This window comes from Canis aureus, chromosome 4 (genome assembly GCF_053574225.1).
Source record: "Canis aureus isolate CA01 chromosome 4, VMU_Caureus_v.1.0, whole genome shotgun sequence".
In the NCBI taxonomy this organism is placed as follows: domain Eukaryota; kingdom Metazoa; phylum Chordata; class Mammalia; order Carnivora; family Canidae; genus Canis; species Canis aureus.
In genome coordinates, this window is record NC_135614.1 from 5,245,929 (window position 1) to 5,271,648 (window position 25,720).

At 51.3% G+C, this 25,720-nt stretch overlaps 1 protein-coding gene and 1 long non-coding RNA gene across 4 annotated transcripts in view; one reads left to right on the top strand and one right to left on the bottom strand.

Annotated features, from left to right (window-relative positions):
• Positions 1-24,244, bottom strand: part of GPR137B (G protein-coupled receptor 137B) — a 51,479-nt gene extending 27,235 nt beyond the window's left edge. Inside the window, exons 1-2 of one of the 2 annotated variants that reach the window (XR_013377524.1) lie at positions 23,680-24,244; positions 4,426-4,475 (exon numbers count right to left, since the gene is read on the bottom strand). Coding sequence is in view for 1 of the 2 variants with exons in the window: in XM_077894409.1 (XP_077750535.1) it covers positions 4,426-4,475; positions 23,680-24,087 (458 nt within the window). In the remaining variant the exon portion in view is untranslated. The remainder of the gene's footprint in view (positions 1-4,425; positions 4,476-23,679) is intronic. The other variant, XM_077894409.1, reaches the window with a different exon arrangement.
• Positions 18,458-23,222, top strand: LOC144312082 (uncharacterized). Of its 2 annotated transcripts, XR_013377526.1 has the most exons (3): positions 18,921-19,224; positions 21,047-21,359; positions 22,251-23,222. It is a non-coding gene; the product is annotated as an uncharacterized LOC144312082 (long non-coding RNA). The 2 variants fall into 2 exon arrangements; XR_013377525.1 differs by having other exon boundaries at positions 18,458-19,224; positions 21,047-23,222.
• Positions 24,245-25,720: the final 1,476 nt, after the last annotated feature.

Sequence of the window (25,720 nt, forward strand, 5' to 3'; positions counted from 1 at the left end):
AGCTGGTACGATGTGGCTCCCTGGCTCCCCTGCCATCTTCCATTTTCACACAATAGCAACCGAGCCTCCATCGCACCCTCTTTCCTTCCCCCATCTGCCCAGCGTGACCCAGAGACACACGGAGCCAAGACATCAGGCCAGTCTCTCAGCCACTCTGGGCTGCATGTCCTTTCTATAAAAGAGAGATGACTCCCGTTCTGCCTCAAAGAGCTCTGTGAGAATCCAGTGGGTCCTGTGCCTTCCTATCTTGTTACTCCTCTGTCCTCACCCCCAGGGAGACTTCCCTTTTGTCAACAGCAACTTCTAGAAGGTTTTCGCCTCATCCTGTCATTCCTTCCTCCACAGGTACTCCTCTGCTGACCCCACATTCCCCCAGGCCCCCATGACCTACTCCCAAACTCAGAGATGTCCACTCTTGACCACCATCTTTCCCCACCTTCCTAGAGCTCCCTACACTGGCCTCATGTTCCTCCCTCTAAGCCTGCCCCAGAATAGCCCCTGGTTCCTTTTCCTCAAAGTGATAACATCCTTGGCTCTCTCCTTTACCCCCTGGTTCCTGGGAAATGCATTCACTCTAACAGCTTACATTAGTCTCTCTAAGACTAAGTTCATGAAGCGCATTTTGAGCCACTGGCCCATCCTCCATCCAGACTCACGTTCCAAACAGCCTGCCCCTGAGGCCCTGTCACCTCAAACCATGCCCATGCCTAACTCCCAGTGTTCCTCCCCCATCATTCCTCTCAGTTTTCCTATTTCTGTGAAAGGCCTCACAACTTTTTTTGAAGATTCCTAAACTGTGAAGTTCTTCTTTGACCACACCCCCAATTTAATCAGTTGTCAAGCTCAACAGATTCTTGATTTCTGCTCCCCTAACTATGGGCCCACTTTCCCATCCTCACCAACCACACAACCCCATGCTTCTGCCAGAACCAATGTGATGGTGTCCAGATTGACCCCCACCCTTCGCCCCACCCTTGCACCCTCCAATCCCCTGTACTTCCAATCACTCTGTGGAGCCAGGCCAATCAATAGGCACTCCACATGCAAATTAAGCTAGTCTGTATGCTGGCCTGATGCTCATCCAGGTGTCCCCACCTCCCCGTCTTTTCACAAGCTGATCTTTCTGCCTAAAACTTCCCTGTCCTACAATTTCTATCCTATCCTGCTCTGCGAGCCTCTAGGACCATATGCTAAACAGAATTCAGCCTAGTATTATCTTTTATTTTTCTTAAGATTTTATTTATTTGAAAGAGAGAGAGTGCGTGTGTACATGAGCAGGGGGATGGGCAGAGGGAGCCCGACTAGGGGCTCAATCGTAGGACACTGGGATCATGACCTGAGCTGAGCTGGCTGGTATTACCTTAAAGAAATACACTGTGTTGTGAGACTTGGTCAAAGTATCCGCAACAAACCACATAGTCAAAGTACTCGCCCAACATTAAGGTCAAAGTCAGAAAGCAAAATCATAAATGTGGCAAAACAACTCCATCCTGGGAAATGTATATGAAAACCTACAACGGAAACCGTGTTTCCTTCAAATTGGAGGGGCTTTCTGTGGGGAAGGAGAGGGGAGTCCACTAAATTCGGTTTCTTTCTTTCCACATGTCTGTATTTACAAACTTCCAATCTTCTATTTTATAATTTTTTTTCTAATGAGCTTATATAACTTTTAGAGTGGAAAAAAATACCTTGCAAAATTCAACATTTCCCCCTGGGCCTGCAGTTCTGGAAGAAAGGGAGAGATCTGGAGGTGTGGAGAGAGCACGGGGTGGGGGGCACAACAGATATAATCACAAGGGTGTGTTTCCATGGCAACACTGTTTTGCGCCCTGCCCCAGAATTACTTCTTCTCAACTCAAGCCACAGAGTCAAGATAAATAGTCTATCACGAGATAAAAAAGACCAAAGGAAAAGGAAAGCAGCAGGACCCTGCACCTGGGAAGATGACTTTGCTTGTGAGCACAGAGGGATGGGCGCCTAGCTGGGCTGCAAGCTCAGAGATGAGTCTCTAAAGGCAGCTGCCCACGTGGGTCTGGGACATAGGTGCCTGGCTTGAGGGCTGCCAGCTAATTCAGCGCGAAACAACTCTGCTACCTCCTACAGTGAGGGGGTAGTATTGATAGCCTGTAAAGCATTGTTTAAATGTCTCTTCTGAGATCTTAGATTCCTTACAGAATGGGAAAGGCAAAGCCCGGTTCCTTAGGTTTTTCACTTACCCAAAAACTCAAAGATGGAGGGAAACAGTTAAAAAGGCTTAAAATCAAAGTATTCTTAGGCACCCCCATGTCTGGCGTTCACACTTCCCAAGCCAAAGATTGAAAAATAGAGGCCAAGAAAGAGGAAAACTGAATCACATGGGCACCAATTCCAGCAAAGCTGAGAGCTAGCTGACGTGTCAGGGAGAGAGAGGACTTCAGTGAAAAATGAAGTGGTTCTTGGTTGTGCTGAATGTAAATCATCTTCAAAAACACTGAGTGGCTACAGGAGTAGCTTCTAGTAGTGAGAAGTTTTAACCAGTTCTAAACTAGTGGCTGGTGTTTCATTTCAAATGAGTTGTGGTTCAATTAGGAAAACCAATCTATTCAAAAGCCAACATATCAAAGCATCTCAAGGGATAAATCATGGCCTGAAATATCTGCAGTGGCATCTGGCTTCGGAGAAGTGGGGAGCTGAACAGAGAATACAGAAGATGTGCCTAAATACGAATAACTCTGAGGATTTCTTTTTTATTACGTCAGAGTTAACAGGCTTCTCCCATTGAAACTTCACTCTCCTGGCTTCAAGAAACTCTTGTATCTTCTCCACCCCGAATATCTCATCCAACTGAACTTCTCCTGGTTTTCTGCCTTCATATCTCCAAATCTGCTCCCATAAAAAGCAGCCTATCCTGCTGTCTGCACTTTAGTTCAATGATCAAGTACTGACCCTCCCCCCCCACACACACACACACTCTCATCTAATAGACTCCATCCCTCAAGGACTCAGAGGTTGGAAACTTTTGGAACAGCCTTCCTTTCTAACCAATGCTTTCATATTTCATTTCTAGAAGGTATCTCATTACCCCTGCCTCAACCAACCACTCTCAAAATAAGACTACTCCATGATTCAATCAAAATATTCTTCCTCCTCCTCAGTCTTCACCCATTCTTGGCTCCTCAGTCCCCCTGGTTGATCTACATTTCTAGTCAAGAGGATGGAGGCAGAGATTATGGGAGCAGAGGAAAAGCCAGATAAGGGAGGGGATCACGCACTTGGAGCTGCTCCTTTAAGCAGTTCTCTTTAGGACCAACATTTTTTCTTGGTGGACCCTGAAGTCCCAATTGAGTAGTCTGGTAGAAATATATACCAAAAAGTAGTGAGCAAAGACATCAAGATCTGGTAAAAACAAAACAAAACAAAAAAAACAAACATGGCACCATGAGTCTTATGACTCGTCTCTTGGCCAGAGAACTGTCATACTACTTTCTGAATTTGTTTCCTTGGATATAAAATGGAGATTAAAATGTACATTTTCATGATCTTAAAAGTTCTTATCACAAGAAACAACAATTTTTGTAACTGTGTATGGTAAGGGATGTTAACTAGAGTTTCTGAGGTGATCATTTTGCAATACACACGAGTATCAAATCATTCTGTGGGATACCTGAAACTAATATAATCTATATTAGATTATATGACTTATATATCAATTACATCTCAATAAAAATACACTTTCAAAATTTTAAATAAGAAGTACTTATAAATTTAAAATTATATATTTAAATAAAATATAATATGCATACATTTTTACATATTTTTTAAGTAACAAAAGAATTAAACTTTCATTTTGATTCAAGAAGATAAATGGCCAAAATCGCCTTTCCAGAAATGTCTGCCCATGGCAGTGGAGCTCTCCTGGGCAAGGGACACCAGAACACTGTGCACCTGCCTCATGTCTGCTAACTGCCTTGTCTCCCTTCTGACCCTTGGCCCTCTGACCAGGTCTGAGCATTCTTCAAGCTGCTGGTTCTTTGCTATTGGGAGTGCTGGGGTCACAGACCTCTCCAAAAATTTGGGGAAATCTACGAACCCTCTTCATAGGAAAAACATGCATATCTACCTCTTCATATACCTTGGCATGTGATTTAAGGCATTCTCTTCCATATTATGAGCCTCTCTTTTTAGCCCAGCACTGACTGACTTCTTCCATAAAATTCCTGTGACTCTCACAGAACACAGCAGCCCAAGGCGGAGACCGCCCGTGCTCCCGAACATCCGCTACTCTGCCTGATGCTGTGAGTTTCTGTGTTGTTTAGGGCATCTTTACAGAGTGTTTGCTTCTTGCAGACACAGACTATATTTCTCCCTCAGGGTGCATAACTGAGTCCTAAATAGTCAGAAATATATTTGCTGAATGAAGATGGAAATCCCCCTCAGGGTACTTACCGGTATTTGAGTAATTCTGGAGAATATTTTGACTTGGCTTTGAAAATCACCTGAAATGACAGAACAACATGGTGGGTTGGAGATACGGTAAACAGACCCCAGCAAACCAGTGACATCACTTGGAACTCTTCTTTCCCTTTCTACCCAGCTTCCAGGGCAATTTCTGAAACTGAAATGGTTGCTTTGTTACAATGTTTGTTAAGCTAAAGATTTTTTTAAAACCATCCACACAATTTCAAAAGATATTTTTTAAATGATGAAAATGGTTAAAAAAGGGAGGGGGGAGCGGGGAGTAAAAGTATTACTGGTCTGCTACTGCCAAATATTTCTCTTATAAGATTCCTATTTGAACTCATATTTCCCATAGAGATAAACCGTCCACTCTCACCCTTTATTAGAATTTTCACAGGCACCAAACTCATGTTGTTTGAATGTAAATGTCCACCTACCCAGGCCTCAAATTTTGAGCATGCTTTCAATGTCTCAGGGCCATAGAAGTATCAAACGACCATTATCTATAGGAGAAATGTTGTGTGTTGGGATTTCTCTATATCTTTTGTGTCCTGCACAATTGCTAATGTGTCCACCCAGGGTGCAGGGTCCGGCCTGGCAAAGGCTCTCAGAAGGTAAGGAGGAGACAGAAGAGGAAGAGGAGGAAGAAAAGGAGGAGGAGAGAGAGGAGGAGGAGAGAGAGGAGGAGACGGAGAGAGAAGAGGAGGTGAGAGAAGAAGAGGTAAGAGAAGGCAAGGAGGAGAGAGAAGAAGAGGTCAGAGAAGGCACATGGCAATTCATGCTCCAGCTCCAGCTATGACATGGCCGCTGTCCCCTGTGTGTGTATGGGGGCTTCTGAGGCAAGCGCAGGTGGACCACAAAAAATTAAAAACAGAACTACTCAACAATCCAGTAATTGCACTATTGGTTATTTACCAAAATAACACAAAAACACTAATTTGAAGGGATATGTGCCCCACTGTGTTTATAGCAGCATTATCTACAATAGCCAAACCACGGAGGCAGCCCAAGTGGCCACTGATAGATGGATAAAGAAGATGTGGTATATACACCATGGAATATTACTCAGCCATGAAAAAGAATGAGATCTTGCCATTTGTGACAACATAGATGGACCTACAGAGTATAATGCTGAGTGAAATCAGCCAGAGAAAGACAAATACCATGTGATTTCACATAGATGTGGAATCTGAAAATAACAAAACAAACAAAACAAATAAGCAGACCCTTAAATTCAGGGAACTGATGGTGGCCAGAGAAGAGGTGGGTGCGGGGATGGGAAAAATAGGTGAAGGGGATTAAGAGGTATGAGCTCCCTGTTTTAAAATAAGTTAGTGACAGAGATGAAATGTACAGCATAGGGAAGATAGTCAATATTGAAATAACATTGTATGGTGACAGACGGTGTCCACACTCATCATGGTGAGCACTGAGTAATACGTAGACTTGTCCAATCACTATGTTGTACACCTGAAACTAATATAACATTGTGTGTCCACTGTACTTCAATTAAAAGGAAAAAAAAAAAGAATCACACAGGAAGCTTGCAAAGATGCAAACCCCACCACCTTCGGAGAGGCCAACCCTGTGGGTCTTAGGAGGGGTCCAGAGAGAGGCCCTCCATGTTTATAAGTTCCCCAGCCCAAGTGATTCTGATTCAGCTAGTCCAAGGACCACCTCTTGAGAAATACTGCTACTCTTGAATAGTTCTGCAATCATTAATTTAAAACACGATTACAATAGTGAGACGACATAGTCAGGCCATGGTGCAAAGAACAAAGATTAGGGCATGATCAAGGTCCACGGGCAGCCCCCCAGACACACACATCCCTGCCCTCTCTCCAATCTCCAGTACCATGCCGCCAATGGAACAGACTCTGTATCTGGGGGAGGGGGAAGCACAATGTTCCCACAGACTTTACAGTAAGCAAATCTACCAATACCGCCCCCACCCCCATCTTTAAAACACGTTTTCAGAGCTTCACAGGCAAGCATTCTAAACTTATAAGCGATTTTGTTTCTTTTTTTTTTTAAGATTTTATTTGTTTATTCATGAGAGACAGAGAGAGAGACAGAGACAGAGAGAGAGAGAAGCAGAGACACAGGCAGAGGGAGAAGCAGGCTCCATGTGGGAGCCTCACGTGGGACTCGATCCCGGGTCTCCAGGATCAGGCCCTGGGCCGATGGCAGGTGCTAAACCACTGAGCCACCCAGGGATCCCCGTGATTTTGTTTCTGACATGAGTTTTGTATCTGTCCTAAATCATTTTTGGAAGGAGGTAGGAAGTAGGGGTTTACATCACAAATAAAATATCTGCTAATAACACAAGTAGGTGACACAAAGGCACTGCCCTGATTCTAAAGGGGTCCTGAGTCCAGCATTATCTGACAAGGCTCCCCTGGGATTTTTGCAAATCACATCAGCTTTGGTGTTTCTCTGCAGCCCATAAGGAGAAATGTTACAAAACAACCTCTCTTACAAATAAGGAACAGATTAATACAGGACTCCAAAGTTTTGCTACAAAATTTGGCTGATTCATGCAACATATAACGATGGTCTCAGGAAAATGCTCCTTAAATAGTACTTGGATATCTCGCTTTTAATAATTATTATTTTAATAATATTTAATAATTCTGAATTAATTAAAAATTCACAGATATCAAAATGCAGAGAAGAAACTACAGTATTTTTTTAAGGTGCTTGACCTTGTCGGTACGCAAGTATTTTTAGTATTGTGCCACACTTAGTGGGGCTTGGTCAGTGGCAGGTTTCAGGTCAAGTGACTCAGTTCACTCATACACACCAGGTTTATCCCAGTGCTCGTAGACACAGCCCGAGAGCACTCCATTTGATAGCATCCCCCAGATGGCACACAACTAAATGGTTGTATCCTGTGGGCTCAGCTCTGTGTAAAGTGCTGCCAGAACTGAAAGAAAAATATGAGCAGTCCTGCCTTCAATGGGCCTATAGCTGGAGAGGAGAGGCCCAGAGGGGACAAGATGGGATGCAGACCAAAAAGGCTCCAGCCACAGCGTGCCCAAGCTCAGGAGCAGACATGCAAGCTCCACATGGGCACCTCCTCATGGTGGGCACCTTGGCTTCCTCTGCTCCCTGGCCCAGCACTGCCCCCTCTGGCACTTACAGCTCCTGCTGGTCTTCAGATGGCAGGAAGGAGGAGTTTGGGTGGATCGGCATCAAGGTCATGGCAAATCAGGCTCTCTGCTGGCTCCCACCATCAGCCAGCACTGGGTCTTCGGGCTGGAACGTGCAGAATGAAATACCCAGCCAAGAGCTGAGCAAGGAGAGAAACACAGCCCACCTACTCACCTTCTTTATAAACCGAACAAGAGACACATCCTGACTTCCCACAGGGCCTTGGCCTCTCTAGCTCTATCTGCCCACGCTCTACTGGGAGTGCGCTGAACAGAGTCAGGTGTGGGAGGACAGCCTCCAAGGCCAGCCTGGACCCAGAACCCTCTTCCTGGGACATGGTGAAGGACGGGGTTCCCAGCCATGACCGCCAAGTATTTGGTCTAGTTATTCAAGCCTTATAAGCAATCGCATACTTTGCCCCTACAGTTCCACTTCTACAAATTTATTCCAAGGCAAGGCTTCTCAAGGTGTTCTACAGAATTGAAACTAATAAATGTTACCAGAAATAAGTGTCATGTGATCAAGCAAATTTAGAAGCTGCAAGGCTAAATGGTTTTTCCCTGCAGGAATTTCCTAGTCTACAAAAGACTAATACGTGCTGTAAATCTTCAAGCAAAACATACAGCATGTGCAATTTCCCAAACTTATCTGGCTGCTTATGGTCTTCTGAGTGTTCTGGGGAACACAGTTTCGGAAATGCTGCCCTACATACTAAGCATGAGTGGACACTGTTCACCACAGTAATTACAACACAACAAACAAGAAGTGAGGTCACTTTAAAACAGGGACAGGGACTTAAACAGGAACACCAGCCAGGCAGCACACCAAGCCTGAGGAACCCAGGGGTGAGGTGTCCCACACCAAGAGGGCCCCGGGGCCCCACCCATAGAATTCAGACACCCCACCCCACCCCATCCCCCAGCCTGGAGGGAAAAGGCATCACCAGGGAAAGGCAAAATCTGATGGTAAGTAAATCACTGGATCCTCTTAAACTAAAAGCCAAGGTGATAACCACATCAAAATATCAAAATATAAGCCTTGACCATGGTTTGCAAAAACTTGATCCACTGCTGAAAATTTGTGACAAATCTAGGTCTTAAATGCAATTGGATCTATTCAAGCTGTGCTGAGAAAATCTTCCTCTGGCACACAGATGTTCCCAGAGAGTTTACAGTAAGCAAATCTACCAACACCCCCTACCCCCCGCCTTTAAAACACGTTTTCAGATCTTCACAGGCAAGCATTCTGAACTTACAAGCGACCAAGGAACTTACAGATTCAAGTTCCTTGAAGTTGTATTTAGGGGCACCTGGGTGGCTCAGTTGGTTAAGTGTCTGCCTTCAGCTCAGGTCAGGATCCCGGGGTCCTGGGATCGATCCCCACATCGGACTCCCTGCTTCTCCCTCTGCCACTCCCCCTGCTTGTGCTCTCTCTGTGTCAAATAAATAAATAAAATCTTTAAAAAAAGAAAAAAAGTTGTGTTTAAATTCTTGGCATTTTAAACTGCAATATATACATTCTGTCATTGTATACACCCATACCCGCACGCACACAAATACACACACACATGCACGTGTGCACAGACATGTATAAGTATATACATATGTATATATTTTTTACAATTTTTATCTCCTTTAATTAAAGTGTATAAACAACTGGATCATGTTTCCAGCAAAATAAATCCACCCCCTCCCAAATCTGTGCTTCAAGAGACGTCATTAAAGGTTGATTAGTGCTCAGAACTGGAGCTAAATGTCCTGGGTAGCCCCTGCTTTCTGGCCTGCCGGAGATCCCTTATCTGGCTGTCCATCTCCTACAGTCTGCACTGGCTCCCACTGACCTCAGCAGGAACTCAGCTGGGAGGAGGAGACCTCTCCTGAGGGGGAGGCAGACAAAGAGTAATTACCCTTTCCTATTCTACAGGGCTCCTGACAGCATGGGCCTGCCTCCTCGGTACAAAGCCAGACCTGTAAAATCAGAGACCGTGTGAATAGCTAAGGAAAATCTGAGGCCAGACAAAAATTCATATCATTCCTACGTTCACAATGAAGATGTTCACACAGGCCAACAATTTGGTGCGCTGAATCTGGACTCGGGAACTATAAAAATGGGAAAAGCTGGTCTCTGACCTTAAGACACAACCAGACACAGACATGCCAGCGGCATGAGGAGAGCAGAGGTGTGGAGAGGTGTGAGGTGATCGGAGGAGGTGTGCGTAGGTGTGGGGAGATGCGGACAGGTGTGAGGGGGTATCGATGGGTATTAGGGGGTGTAGACAGGTGTGAGGGGCTGTGCAGAGGTACATGGAGCATGAGGAGGTGTGGGGAGATGTGAGAGGATGTGAGGGGGGTTTTAGGAGATGTAGACAGGTGTGAGGGGGTGTGGCTAGGTGTGAGGGAATATAGACAGGTGTGAGAGGGATATAGATGGGTGTGAGGAGGTGTAAGGAGGTTTTGGGAGGTGGGAAAGGGTGTGGAGAAGTATGAGGAGGTGTGATGGGTATCTGAGGTGGTGGACAAGTATGAGGAGGTGTGGACAGGTGTGAGGAGATATGACAGGGTGTTAGGGAAGCACAGAGAAGTATGAGGAGGCGTGAAGGGGCACGGGAGGTGTAGAGAGGTGTGACGGGGTGCCAGGAGGTGTGATGAGGCATGAGGGGGCGAGGGGGATGTGGGGAGGTGTGAGGGAACACGAGGAGGCACGATATGGCATGGGGAGGCGAGCAAAGGCACAAGGAGTCATGAAGTGAGAGATGTGAGGACAGGAGGCTGCCAATGGGGGGCCTCAGCCCCAGGCGAGGCCAGAGGCAAGTCTGAGGCAGGTCAGGCCTGAGCAGGCTCCCAGCACAGCCAGAAGCGCAGGAGGTGCTGGGTGGAGGTACCACAGTCAGCAAGCGGCTGCTCTCCCAGAGGAGGCCCGGGTGCGGGCAGGCCCGGGATGGGCACTGCAGGCGGAGGGCACCTGTGGGAAATGGAAGAGGGCGGCTGGCCGGGGGCGGGGGGGCGGGGGGAGCTTGGTTTTAAGACGGGGAGACCTAGAGGTAAGGAGAAGAGGCCTGTGCCCCAGACTGACAGAGGGAAGGAGCAGCTGGACAGCAGGGGTGTGGATGGTGCCCCCAGAGGGAGGCAGACGGTGGAAAAACTGAGGCAGGAAGGAGGGCCCAAGAGGGGGTCACAGGGGGCAGGGGGAGGTGGCCCAGGGGACCATGAGGTCAGCCTGGAACCCTGTCCTGAAGGGAGAGTCCCAGCTGCTTCTTGGGGAAACAGAAGGGCGAAAGAAGGAGTGAGGCCTCTCCCTGCCACCCCTTCGGCGTCTTCGCAGTTGGGGAGAACACCAGGGTTTTCCGGAGTCGCCGTGGCCTTGAGCGCTGCCGTCGGGCCTCCCCAGCATTCCCGCCCCTGAGGCCTGCTCTCGGGGTCCTTTCCGCCGCCAGAGCGGCCGCCTCGGGAAGAAAGGCAGGCGATTTCCCAAGTCGTTGGGCTGGAGGATGTCGCTGTGGGGGACCCTGGGTCCTTGGATTCTGATTTAAGACCCAGTTCCAGGAAGGTGTGAGGTAAAGCTGGAAGCTGCCCCAGGTTGACCCCCCTGAGGCTGCAGCAGAATGTGGGCACCCCCCCCCCGACCCGCGGGCCTGCCCAGGGTCCCCTCAGTAACCCCAGGCCCCTGGCGTCACCTTTCAGATGACGCAGGAGGGCCTGCAGATGACGCCGTTGCTGGGACAGAAGCAGAAAGGCCTAGAGCGGCTGCTGACCTCGGCCTTCCTCCCCTCGTAAATTCTAGTGGCTGACCGCATCACCAAGCGTGTCCTGCCCTTTGAGCTCCTGCCTGCTGCCTGTGTTTCCTCCTGCTGACTCAAGCTGGCATTTGCTGCCTCAGGGTCCTTTTTCCTAATGTCATGTTGGCTGCTTCTGGCAGAAACGTCCCATGCTGTTCTCTGTGGATATGACAGTGTCCGCTGCGCATTCAGCGCCACAAAGTAAGCTCTCTGTTCCCGCAGGCGGGGTTGGTGGCGACTCAATGGGCTACTGCGCTCCCAGACTTGCACTTGACCCGGAGTCGCTGCATGTACCATCCTGCCTTGTAAACCCCACACCGAACAGACCTGGTCTTGGGGCTGCGCTTCCTGGAAACGAGCACGCAGAGAGGACAGCCCCAGGCTGCCCCGCCCGCAGGCTCCCTGGCCCATCACCCCGGCTGGGCGCACCTGACCCCTGTGCCCGGACGGGTGGGCTGAGGCCCCGGGGAGGCCCTCCCGGGAGCTAAGCAGGTCTGAGGCTGCGCACACAAGCAGGTGGAAGTCAAAGAAAACCAGTAGGTCTGTGTTGCTCACATGCGCACTCTCTTTAGATGCATATAAGCAAATTCACTTGAAAAAGTAACCGATTTCTGGAAGGCTTACGCTTCATTATAAAGTATGTGTCACATATACCCAAAGAAATTACCTCACCAAGGCTCACGTACCCACCACGCGGTCCGACCTGTAATTGCCATGTTTGCTCCAGTCCTGTTTTATTTTTAACACATGAAAAAGATATCAGTGAAGCTGCCCCAGGCATCTGTGTCTCCAGTTCTAATCCCTCCCTCCTCTGCAGAGGTGACCACTTCCTGAATCTAGCCTTCCCGTACCCAGGACACCTTGTACTTTAGCTGTGTGTGCGTGCATTCCCAAATAAAACACAGCGTCTCAATATGCCTTACAATAATACATACGTAGTACTGTCTTGTGTGGTTTTTCACTTCATCTGAACAGTATGAATACCATCCACACCCTTGTGCAACTTGTTTGTTCACCCATAATGACTTGTTTGCAACATCTCAAGGTTGAAACATGCATTCTCACTAAGGCCCAGCGTCCCACTGTCAACAGGATGAGAGGAAGTGTCACAGCTGAGTGTCCATCCCTGGCACAAAAGCACAAAAAGATGGCTAAGAGTGTGGACTCAAGCTCGCTCACCTGGACTTGAATCCTGGCTGCACCAATCATCAGCTGTGTAATTCTGGAAAAGTTACCTAACCTCTCTGTGCCTCAAGGGCCTCATTAACCACAGTACCCACCTGGTCAGTTCTGTGAGGATCAGGTGAATGAACACACACCTGGCACTTAGACAAACATGTGTCACTGCACTGACACTCTGTAAGTGTTGATGCGTTTGCTCCCCCTGTTGCCATTATCAGCCCTTGTATATGTTCTCAAACCATGACTCTAAATGCACCACTACTAAACTGTGACCACAGAGGCCTTCTTGACCATAAAAGGAACTTTCATATTCAGAAAGGTTAGGAACAATGACACATTCGCTGTTCACTTTTATGGTCCGTCTGCACTGCCCACTTCCTGGTATGTTGAGGAAACATGATGCAAACCCTTGGCCCTGACCTCCCCAGGTGACAGTCACTGGTCAGCTGGCTCCATCTGTTTCCATGCGCTGAGCACCTTCATCCAGCAGAGCAGGGTGACATGACGATTAGAGGTCCCAAGACCAAACACAACATTGCTCCCTTTCTGCAATCCCCGAGGTTGAACAAAAAACAGCCCTGGGTGTCAGCCATCCAGGTCAGCTCTTTACGAAAGTGAGGGCCAGCACAGCGTCTTCATGTATGCAGAGGCTGTCTGTGTACTTAGAGCTGTGGAACCCCATGACGGACAGAGGCATACGCTGCAGGTGCCATATAATCCCAGGGTGCAGCAGCCTGAAGCCGAGGTGTGCTCTGTCTGGGTCCTGGGCTGGCCAAGTGTGAGGTCCCTGCAGGGAGGCGACTGGGCTCCAGGGTCAGGGCTTCACCATTTCAACTCCTGTCTTTGAACATGGTAAACTCAAGGCTCAAGAAGTGAGTCTTGCTCATGTCCAGGCCTCGAGCTGTCCCAAGGCCCACAGACAGGGCCCCCCACACTCGGGTGAGTGGCTTGCTCATGTGATCTCGGGACCCAGACAGCGATATTGCCTCCCTGCTGCACGTCTATCAAGCCCAGAACTCTCTGCAGGTGCCGTTAGCCTCCTCCAGCCCTCCCGGGAGTTCTGCTGTCCTGTCCTGTCTGGCTGACCTGGCACCCAAGATGCCCTTCCAGGCACCCACATGCCGGCACATGCATGTCTGTGTCACCCACACGATGGGGCCAGGAGCTGGGCCTCATGCCCAAACTGCCCCTGACTCTCAATGTTCACCCAGCGAACAGAGAAGGCCTCACATGAGAGAGCCGTCTCCACTTGCTTCCTCCCATCCTCTCCTGTTTCCAGTCCAGCCAAGTTCTGTTCCGCCTCCACCCCTCATCAGCTCCCCGTCCTGTCCTTGTCAACAGCACCGGGCTCCACCTGACGGTGCCCACACCAGCCCGGCCGCCCAGAAGGCTCTCGGCCTGCATGGATTAAGTCAGGCCAGCAGGCAGCCCAGACATGGATGGGGGGTGGGTGGTAGGTGGTGGTGGCACCCCAAAGAGTGTACCTCTGTCCAGAGGCCTCACAGTCAGCCAGCAACACCCTGAGCCCTGGCCTTCCGTTCCCTTGCTTTTCCCCATTGTTGGGCACCTGGCATCTGGATTCAGAGTGTGGCCAGACAGCCATGAACCTGCTAGGCTCAGCCCCAGTGACCTCTCTTCACCTTTCTGGGCCTTGATGTCTATCAGTGAGACCAAAGGGTTAGTCCCAATATCCATTCAGCTGCCTTTTACCTTTAAAACTCTAGGACCTGAAGTGCCTTCCCCAAAGCCAGCCTGTGGCCTCTGCCCTGAGAAGCCCCACTGGCACCACTACAGCTGTGCTTCACAAGTGGCGTGGGCCCCACCTCTCAGGGGAGGAGGAGGGGAGGTGGGCCCAGCAGCCCCCACATCAGCCTGAGTCATGGAAGCATCATCCCGCCCCTGGCCTACCTACTCCACTCTCACGGGGCCGGATGGAGACTGACCACGCAGATCTGCCTCCCTGGCAGGATTCTCTCTTCAGCCTCGCGAACAGAAAGGACCTTGACCGCACAAGGTGCCGTGGTCATCACTGTGTACCTGAACCACTCGTACCACAGCCACCACCGCGCATCATGATCGGTCGGTCAAGGCCCTGCCTGTAATTGTTTCCAGATGTGTGTAACACACACGTATAAAAGAACACCTGAGGAGCACGAAGGACACCTCCACCACGTGAGCACGCTAGGAGAAGCTGCCATCAGCAGCCTTGAGGACGCTCTCGCCAGAGCCCAAGCATGGTGCACCCTGATCTCAGACTCCCAACTCTAGAACTACGAGCTATACATTTCTTGAAGCGCAGTCAGTGGTATCTGTTACAGCAGCCCGAGCAGACTAAGACAGCATAGACGATGCTCCTCAAATCCTGCCGCTGACAGCCCTGCCCTCGGTACTTCCCAGAGAGGAAGCAGCGCGGGCTGACAGCGGGAGCCAGGCCTCCTTCTGCTCCTGGAGCTGCCCCCAGCTCACCGCAGGCCACTGGGTGGGGCCTCCAGGGACAGGGACCAGGATGGTGAGAGACAAACCCACATCCCATCAGAAACAATGAAAGGAACTGAGAATGTCCCACCCCAAGCGGACAGTACCTGGGAGGATGCATCAGCCATCACATCTGTGAAGGGCTGTCCTGTCCTGGGAGGAGGGACTGTATCCGCTCGGAATGGCCCCAAGGGGAGGACCGGGACCTAACCAGACTTCCTCCAAGCACCACCTTTCTGTTCTGATGCTATAAAGCTCAGGAGGCTGCTGCCATGAACAAACCAGAGCAAATGGAGTTGCCCAATCATTTTTTAAAAGATTTTATTTATTCATGAGAGACAGAGAGAGAGGCAGAGACACAGGCAGAGGGAAAAGTAGGCTCCCTCCGGGGAGCCCGATGTGGGACTCCATCCCACAACCCTGGGATCACGCCCTGAGCCAAAGGTGGACACTCAACCACTGAGCCACCCAAGTGCCTCTGCCCACCCTTTAAATAACAGCAAAAACCACTGATTCCTTTATTTTTTTTTTAAGATTTATTTATTTGTTTGTTTGTTTATTTATTTATTTATTTATGATAGACAGAGAGAGAGAGAGAGAGAGAGAGGCAGAGACACAGGAGGAGGGAGAAGCAGACTCCATGCCGGGAGCCTGATGCGGGACTCGATCCCGGGACTCCAGGATCGCGCCCTGGGCCAAAGGCAGGCGCTAAACCGCTGGGCCACCCAGGGATCCCCGTCACTGGTTCCTTTAAAACATGTCCCCTAATCATAGATATGAAGGAGTGACTTAAGCCCCCAACCTTCTATTGGAAACATCCTACTTTGTGTCACTGCTATAAGGACTGTCACCAAGTCATGCTGGCCAAAGGCACAAGAGCTATTCATCATGTAGTCTATTTTCCCACTCAATGCCAACTTCCATCAAGGTAGGAGCTATGTTTGCCCTTAATCTTGTCTACACAGCATTTAAAGAAAAACAGGCACTCAGAAACACAAGACAGGACATCACCTTAATGTCCATCAACGGGGGAAAGGGTGACCGCCTGTGGCAGACACTTACAACAGGGTTTCATCCAGCCTCAAAAACAAACAATGTCATGACACCTGTCACAACATGGATGAGTCTCAAAAACATCACGCTCGTCGAGAGAAGCCAGGCACAGAAGGCCACTTACTGTGTGATTCCCCTGATGTGAAATATCCAGAACAGGCAAATGCAGAGACAGAAAGCACACTCATGGCTGCCCGGGGCTGGTACAAGGAGGGGTGGGGGGTGGTTAGGAGAGATGGAAATGTTTGGGGATTAAACGGAGCTGCTAGTTGCATAGCATAAATGGCCTGAAAGCCACTCAACTGTATATAATATGATGGTTAATTTTGTGTATGTAAATTTTACCTTAATTTTAAAAACACACTTGTTGAATGAATGTCACCATGCGAAAGCTGTGTGTAGGCAGACGTGTGCCATCTCCTCTGTTTCATGCATAATGCCTGAGGGACAGCGCAGCCCCCGACAGCTCTTCAGTCTGGCAGCCCAGGAGGGCAACAGGAGGAGGCACAGCCTGGGATGCTGATGCCATTGGGTGGGGATTTTCGCCCTGTGGGTCATGTCTAGCAAGTGTGTCTGCTATTAAAGTGGCAGAGCACTGATGACATCACAAGACATCAAGCCTCCTCTGTGTCTCCCCAGCCCCTGGTAGGCAAGGGACAGGTTCCCTTTTGTGTGCTATGGGTGGCATGTGGCTCACAGCACTCCCGTCTCTATGTCTGCCCTTCCCCGCCTCAGGTCCCAGGCACCTGCTTAGGTGATCAAAAAGATTTGCTCAGAGCATCTCTAAGGGTGAGATGAAAATCCAAGCATGTTTCCAACTTGTCCCAGCAAAAAACAACAGGATAAAGATGGGCCGGGAGCTTGGTGATAAATGCTGGGTTTGTTCTAATCTTGTCCCAAGGACCAAATCCAGCCCACAGCCTGTTTTCATATGGCCTGTGAACTCAGAGCAGCTTTTATCTATTAAAAGAGAAGTATTTAAAACACACACACACACACACACACACACACACACACAGAACACACAGCAGAGACTGTATGGGGCTCACAAGGGCTAAAATACCGACGTGGGCTCCTGGTGCTCCTTCCTTTCTTGTGGCTCTCCATGAGCACATTTGAAGAAATCAAGCTACTTGCCGAGAAAAAACCACTCATCCTTATCTGTCCTCACTGGTTAACAGACTCTAAACTTTAGCCCTGGGATAAAGAAAAAGTAAAATATTCACAAGCCTCTGCAGACCTCCCTGAGTGCCAGTGGGCCAGGTGTTGTCTGGCTGCTGGCCGAGGCTATCTCTGTCCCGAGAGGACCGACCTGCCGGAACGTCAGGACTGAGACCCACAGACCAGGAAGAGGCCCCCCTCCTCTCACTGGAGCTGCAAGGAGAACAGGAACTCACTGACGAAAGCCACTCTCCAGATCACATGATTTGTTGTTCTCGAAAACCTACGACTCTCTGTGTGATGTCACATGGATGGGTAGCCTTCCCTTCTGCCAATGTCCTTCTCAGGTCAGGCCTCACTGTCCGGCCCATCGTGTCCGTGGTGAGTCCCTCTCGGCACGGGAGGCCTCAGGGTTAAGATGAGAAACCTATGACAGCCCCCTTGTTGGGTGGACACCTGCTGCTGGACACAGCTGTGGGCAGCCCCTCACCCTGGGGAATAAGCAGGCCCCTACTGTTCCCTGCTTGTCTGACCCAGGGAAAGCCCAGGGAGCTAAAAGATGCCACCAAACCCTGTAGGTGGCAGGGTGTGTGGGACCCAGACCAAGGCCCCTGGTGGGGACAGGAGCTGCAGGTCTGTGCTCAGTACACAGGAGGAAGCTGGCAACACTCAGCTCAGCTTCTGCTCTTGAGAAATTGAGGCGTCAAGGTCAGGGGTGTGGAACTTGGGGTATGCCATGAGTCTAATCATTACCAAGAGTGTGGAGGGCATGAATGAAACGTGGGTCAACTTAGGTTGGCACTGAAGCAATTATAACAGGAGCAGAGGGAAATAAAACCTTGTGCTTCAAGGAGAGATCCTGGGCAACCAGGCTGTAGGATCAGAAGGCCTTTTCTGGGGGAAATTTTTAGAAGTGAGGCTGGGAAGCTACATCCTGGGAGGGGCTGGTGGCAGATGGTAGACTAAATGCAAATAAGGAAACTTTTCCTGGGTTCCGCGTGTATGCCCTTGCAGAGGAGCACGCGCACACACACACACGCGCACACACACATATACACACAGCTCTGGAGGCAGGGAGCCCACTGAGTGACCACAAGGAGCTAGTGCCAGGGACCAGGAGCTCACAGTTGTGATGCAAAGAGGTGAGGCCGAGCATATTCCTTGCTCTGGTAGGAGTGTCTGGTCCCAGCTTTGAAATAAGGTACTTGGGAGAGTCAAAGGCTTGCCTTGTATGTTCCTAAGCTTCTTTGTGATAATCACCAACAGGCCTAGAAGTGTCTCTCCTTACAACTCCTGGCACACGATAGGTATTTGGTAAACGTTTCTTGATTAAATTGGCTGCCAAGAGCCACAGCAAGATTCACTTATTCCTAAAGTCAGTATCTCCCTTTTCCTGGTAGGGGTGGAGAGAGGGTCTCTGGATTCAAGTTTGGCTGCCTCGGAGTCTCCTATCGGCAAGGATGAGAACAGGAGTGCATTTCGAATTCGGGGTAGTGTGTGCAGGAAGCACAGGCTCACAAGGTGCTGGGCCTTGTCCCGGCTCTTCAGGCCAGGGTGGGTGGCCTTGGATGAGTCACTAGAATTCTCCTGGCCTCTTTTGGCTCCTCTGCAAAATGAAGAGCCCCTGAACCTCTTACTTCATCCCAGCTCTGGGCTTTGGGAGCTGGAGCTGTGAGGAGCACTCATTTCCACACTCTTCCCCTAAGGGCAGGCCGAGCACTGCTGCCATTTCACACACAGGAATGCTGCTGCCACATGGTTGTAAAAGTCATTGTGATGACACTGTGGGGTAACCAAAGGCAGAGCCGGCACTGGGGTCTGACCTTCAAGACTGTGGTCTGGTATCCGGGCAAGAGCCAGAGTCCCTCCCACCAGATGGAGAAAGACCATCTCTGCTGAAGTGCAAAGGTTTTGCAACAAAGAAGTATCTCTTTCACCTGCTCCAACTGGGGATGAGCACCGTGGTTGCCGCTTTCCCGGAGAGAAAGGTCAGTAACCAGCCATGGAGGCCAGGATACAAGCTCAGCTCTGCCCACAGAGTCCCTGCTCCTTCCATCTGCAGTGCTGCTTCCTGACTTAGAGGCCTCTGCTGGCACACCATGGCCCCCAGACTCCTATTACGTGCTCCAACACCGACGAGGCCCTGCCCATCTCTGACCCCCTGGCCATGAGCCTTGGGCCCCACAGTGAGCTCCAACACCTGCCATGAGCCTCAGCTCCACCCCCATAACCACCCTGCAGCTTCCCAGCTGCCCTCTAAGACACGCTAGCGTCCTGGCTCCTGCGTCAGCATCCATTAATCTCTCTCTCTCTCTCTCTCTCTCTCTCTCTCACACACACACACACACACACACACACACACACACACACACGTCCGGAGAGTTCAATTCTCCTTTTCCTTCCTCAAAATACCCTTCTGTAATGGCAGGAATTTGTCTTTGGGCTCAAGACACAGCTAAACCAGTGAGAAGTTGAGTGCACTCCACCAAACGTGGGGACCCCCAGGGTCCAGACTCCTAATTCCCAGGGAAATGGCTGGAAAACACAGCTGCCCAGGTATCACCGAACCCACGGCCACACTATGAGCTCTACAGGGAGACCTGCCGTGCCCAGGGGGCTGCTCCAGAACAGAAGCTGGCAGCCTCCGCTACTGAGCATCCACTCCACAGCCGGGGGTGGATGGCACCACACCTCATGTACAGAGAGAGGCTTCCACCTGCTTCAGGTGTCAGGGTCCTGCTCCACTTGAAACCTCTATCTGGAAGTCAAATGGTGCTAGAAAAGCAGGTTCTGGAGGAAAGTCCTTGGTTCAAGCCTCGGCCCTACTATTTCCTAGGGCAGCAAGGAGCTGAGTGGGAGTTTGCCTGTACCCAGAACTGGTGCTGGGGGACTAGAGCCAGAAATGGCAGGTACTCGATCCTGTGTTCCAAACACAGGCCCAGACACTGGGGCCAGCCCTTCACACACCTTGCATGGGGCCTGCTAATAGTCAGCAGAACCAGTCCAGCCACCTCCCCGCCTTCCCGCCTGTGAAAGAAGGTAGAGATCAGAGAAAAGGAGTCATCAGCCTGCTGGCAGGAGATGCGACCCTCACCCCAGGTCACTGGGGACAAAACCCCAGGGGAACTGCTCAGAGGAATTAGGAAGCAGGGGACCTAGCGACCCCACTCCATGGACAGGTGCTTGCTGAGCTGGGAAGGCTCAGACCCAAGAAGTGTAGACAGGAGAACAAAGCCAGTTGTGGCGAGTCCTAGCAGAGGCCAACCAGCGCCTGGGAGGTCAGAGGGCACCAGGACCTCAGAGGGCAGTATCTGCCCCACTTGGGATTTCTGTAGGTGGTAAGGTCCCTAGGCAGGCAGAGAATGAAAGGGAGCAGATGGGGACCTGGGAGGAGACACTGGGTGGGCACTAGCACACTGTCTGTGTGGCCACACCTGGAGAAGGGATTGGATGGAAGGAGGATAAGCAGAGAGAGTCAGGATTTATCCACAGAGTCCATGGTGTAGATGTGGCCCAGAGGCAGGGCAAGGTGGGAAGTGAACACTCGAGTCACTTGGGACAACCCTGCGCCTCCTCAGGCCAGCACAAGAGGAGGCAGATTGCAGATGGAATGGGAGAAGCTAAGAGCCCAGGACACAGCCTTCTACCCCGAGCCCCGAGCCCCAAGCCCCAAGGGACTGCACTGTGGCAGGTGTACCGCACACCTGCCTGGCCCAGGTGCCCCAGAGGCTGCAGGGCCCTGTGGGCAAGCACCTCACCAACCCACCCCTCAGAGGAGAGATGATAATACCCTTCTTCCCATGTTATCAGGAAGGCTCCATAGAGACGTGTAAGTAAGCTCCAGGCACCGGGCCAGGCACAGAGCACGGGACAGTGACAGTGAAGACTTCCTTCGGCTCCAGGAGCACCGCCCAGTTCCTCTCCAAGTCTCTGCCACACCGCTCCCCTGATGCTGCCTGCTCCTTCTTCCCAGCTGGCCTCCCGAACTGCCACAAAGGGCTCAGGTCCCACCCAAGCCACCCACCTTCTGCAAGTCCCCCTGAGTTACGGCTTCCCTGGCTGGGGTCTGCGCTCTGTACCTCCCCTGCCTGGGGCTCAGCTTGCAGGGGCAGGGTATGCTAGGGTATGTTTCCCCCTTCCAATACTGTCCCACAAAGCATGGACCATCGCTCAGATGTCAGACCTGGGTGGGGGGGCTCCCAGCTCCTCCGGCCCTGACCACATAACTTGAGTGAGCTATTTAATTTCCCTTATCCTCCCCCAAAATGGGGACAGTCTCATCACTTTCTTCAGAGGGCTCTTGCAAAGAATAAGGCAAACCAGTTAGAACTGTGCCTAGCACCCAGTACCCAGGAGCTTCTTAATTATTTGCTGCTAGCTCCCTCCCTCCCAAATATGATGAACTTGTTCTGAGATGGGCCCCAGTGGCTGTAACTCTTAAAGCCACCAACCCCCACACCCCCACACCCCCCACCCCACCCCCGCCTCGCCTGCCCCCTCGCCCGCCCCGGGGGTGGCGGGGGTGGGGTGGGGGGGCAATGTCAGTACTTGAAGTACTTGGGAACTTTGTCTAAGAGAAGGCACGTGGGAGGGAAGAGGGAGAGGGAGAGAGACCTCAGAGCTGAGAGTCAAAGGGTGACCCCTCTATAACTCCCCAGAAACATCAGAATATTTTGTCAGGAGGCCAGTGTGTGGCTTTGCTCTGCAGTCTCGGATGCCAGCACTTAGTTAGGGAGCACCTTCTCTGGCCAGCCACTCTGGAGATAGAAAGAGAAATGAGGCTCGGAAGACACAAAGAAGCCAGGGCTTGAGGCCTCTGGGCTTGAGTGGCTCTGTCTGCCTGGTCACTCTTTCCCTCGCTCAGCATTTACTTGCCAACCAGCAGATGGTGCAGAAAATGTGCAGCCCTGCCCCTAATCCAGCTGAGTACAGAATTTGCATGTGATTAGCAGAGAGCCATGGCACTGGCCTGTGTTTCCCCTTTTCTTCCCCCTTGTTTTTTCCTCTAAAATAGGGACACAAAGATCTCAATACAAGGTAAGATCACCAGTGTCACAGTTCTTGAAGTAACATCAACCTACCTGACCTTTACATCTTGCTGGAACAACCCTTTTCAAACCAATTAAAAAGCTGGAGTGTCTATGATGAAGTTGATGACTGCCTGAACTAGTTTTTGGGCTCAAAAGTAGTATTTGGACAGATAATACCCAGTATCCGTGGATTGGAAAATACGTGGATACACCAGACTTTCAGAAGCCTACCGAAACAGACCTGTTTTGATAAGAGTATAAAAGCTACTAAATAATACATATGCTATTTTGTAGCCAGACATATCTCCTGCAGATTTTCAGTTAGGGGCTCCCACCACAACAGGGCAATCCTTTTCTACTTTTTCTTGTCTCTCTTTTTTTTTTTTTTTTTAAGCAAAGGCATTTTCTTTAGAGAAATAAGGACACTGTTAAAAGGAACAGAATTAATTCCTGCCTGTACAAAGCCTCTGTGAGAGAGCTCTTCAATTACCCTCACCGGGTGACACAGGTAGAGTCCTAGTGAAAATGGACATTTTAGTGCTTGGAAGGCTAACGAGAATCAGATGGGATGAGGATGGCATTGTGTAATTAAACCTTTTTGCATTACTTTACACAGGATTTGCAAAGCACTTTACATTTACTGTACTTTCCTTAGGTCACAGCAGCCAAATCAATTCATGTGTTTTCCCATTAGCTTATTAACAATATGCCTCATAAATCAGCTCCTCTGTGCCTGTAAAAGAGCCCCAGTAAACTTTATGGCTTTTTCTTGGGGTCTCTCAGAGCCGCTCAGACAGCAAGCCCCACCTCCTGCCGCAGCAGCTGGGGAGCTGGGTGTTACCCAGTCTGATGTTTAGCAACCCTGGGAGATGAAATCTTAAGCTCTAGTTCATTCAGCAGGGCTCCGAAGCAGGAGGTTTAAAGATCTCTCATCCAACACGGGACAGTCCCGCCCTGCCACCGCTCAAAAAAAGTAATAATAATTAAAAATTTTTTAAAAACCCAAAACACAAAAAAACGCGTCTGACCCACATCTGGAGGCCAACACGCAGACGACTTCTCCAGATGATTTCTCCAGGCTCGGGCTGGGGACTTTGGGATGAGGAGAGGGAGCAGAAATCCTAGAGTTCAAGTCTCCCTCGTGGGCACTCCGCCCGTCGGTGCCAGTTCCGCTGTGTGCGGGGACAGGGGCGCGTACCCCCGGGAGGACGTGCCGTGACTCCAGCCTCCCTTTCTTTCTCTTCCCCCTCTTTAGAGAATGGGGGCGGGGAGGGGGGCGACACCTGCGAGAAAGGCCGGCAGGTGGGACGGGGCGCGGGAGACCCCGAGCCGGTGCCTTTCCCGGGTCCCTGCCGTCGGCCAGGTGAGCGCCCCCAGGTGCCCGCCGCCCCCGCGCCGCTCTCCGCGACTCACCTGCGTGAAGTACAAGTTCATGAGCGTGAGCGTGAAGAACTGCAGGCAGACGGGGAAGCAGTAGAGCAGCCAGAAGACCAAGGGGCTGAGCGCGTTGGCCGCCACGAAGTCTTTGAAGTAGAAGGAGAAGAGGACGGTCCGCAGGGAGGCCCAGAGGAGGCAGAGGAAGAGGAAGACGCTCTGGTAGCTGAGCCGCTTGTGGCGGTAGCGCAGCACCAGCCAGAGCTGCGCGTAGATGAACGCGAAAAGCAGCGAGTAGAACACGGTGTAGACGATGGTGAGGCCGAGCTTCACGTACGGGGGCACCGCGGGGGTGAGCGTGGGCGGCAGCGAGTCGTTGCGGACCGGGTCCCACGGCGGGGCCTCCATCGGGCCGGGGGCGCTGCTGCGGGGCCGGGGCCGCCTCATCGGGGCTCGCCGCCGCCGCCCCCGCGGGGGTCTCCGAGCATCGCGCTCCGCCCGCAGCCCCGCGACTGGAGGAAAGAAAACAGCCGCACTTCCTCCCCCGGCACCACATGATTCACTGGGGCGGCCTTTGTCTGCGATTGGCAGGGCCGCGCCCGCCAGCCCCGCGCGCCCCGCCACTGCCCGCGCCGCCCGCCCGCGCCCGCCCGCGGCCCTGTGGCCCCCCCGCCCCACTGCCCCGCGCCGCTCGCCCCCCCGCCCCCCGTCATCCGCGGCCCCCCCACGGCCCCCGTCACCCACAGCCCCCGCCCGCCCCCCCATCACCCACAGCCCCCCCGACGCCCACCCGCCCCACAGGCCCCCGCCCCCCTACGGCACAGCCGGCGCTGTCCCCTGCAGACGCCCCCTTCGCCCCCTCCGTGGTTCCAGCGCAGACTCCTCAGGCCTGCAGGAGCGCGCCCGCCCGCCCGCACAGCACCTGCAGCGCCCCCGCAACTACCGCCCGGGGTCTCCCGCTGTCTGCTGACGTTCGCTTACTTGGTTTGCAGAAGTTCATTCTTTTATTTCAAAACAAAGTTTGTAAGCCCCCCCTTTTTTTTTCCCACCACAAATAAAACTAGCTGGGAAGTGGCCCGCGTTTTTCCTTGGACATCTCAGGCTGGGGCGATGTTTATTTCTAAATCCAGAAATGCCCAAGAGTAAGTTTGGTTTTGAGGTCACGTATACCCAGAGAGAGGAAGGGAACCGTGCTGCGGCGCCTGCCTGGTCTTGGCGGTGACCGGGGCCCTTTCTCGGGAGATCCACACAGTGCGTGGTGCTGCACCCCTCAACTCCCAGCAGCGCAGCTAGTACCCCGAGGATCTGGGGAGGGGGTCAGTCAGAACCACTGAGGCCACAGGGCTCAAGACTGAAGCACTGAGTGAAGTACTCAGTGCTCTGAGTACTGCCTCCCATTCCAATCCAGGCGCGGAGGGGGGGGGGTCGGGGGGGGGCAGAGAGTCACTCCTCCCAGACAGAGAACTTGACTTGGTTTATGCACCAGGGCATCTCTCTAGCGTTACCCTGGGGTGCCAGGAATTGTGGAGCGCTCAGGGCAGAGAGGAGGTGCCAGACTGACCTCTGGAAGCACATCTGGGCAACCAGTTTGGATAAACAGAGGAAAGAGACCTGGATTTCCAGGGCTCCAGTAATTTCCTGTGACTCCTCTTCTCAACTTTATAGTCAGCTTCGGGCCTAATTGTGTGTTTTTTCTAAAACGGGCCCCGCAGAGCCTGGATCCAGCCCTGTTCTTCCTCTAAATTAGTGTTTACACTTTCCCAATACATTTCAAGTGCTTCATCAAGGCCAAGGGTGCCTTTGGTTTCAAGCTCCTTTTCTCCTTCCTCTTTTTCTTCTCATCACCAAGGGAAAAATATCCCCCCACCTCTGATCCTGTTTCCCTCAATTCCTAATGCACACAGCAACTGGAGTCATCTTTCTATGAGAATTCTGAGCATGTCATTCCCAGGCTTAATTCCTTTTACTTGCTCCTCATCGTTCTGAGGATAAAGTCCACATTCCTACCTTAGCTGACTTCCCTGACTTGTCTCTCTTAAGAGGTGTTACAGTGTTAAACACCTCTTAATTCCCCTACACC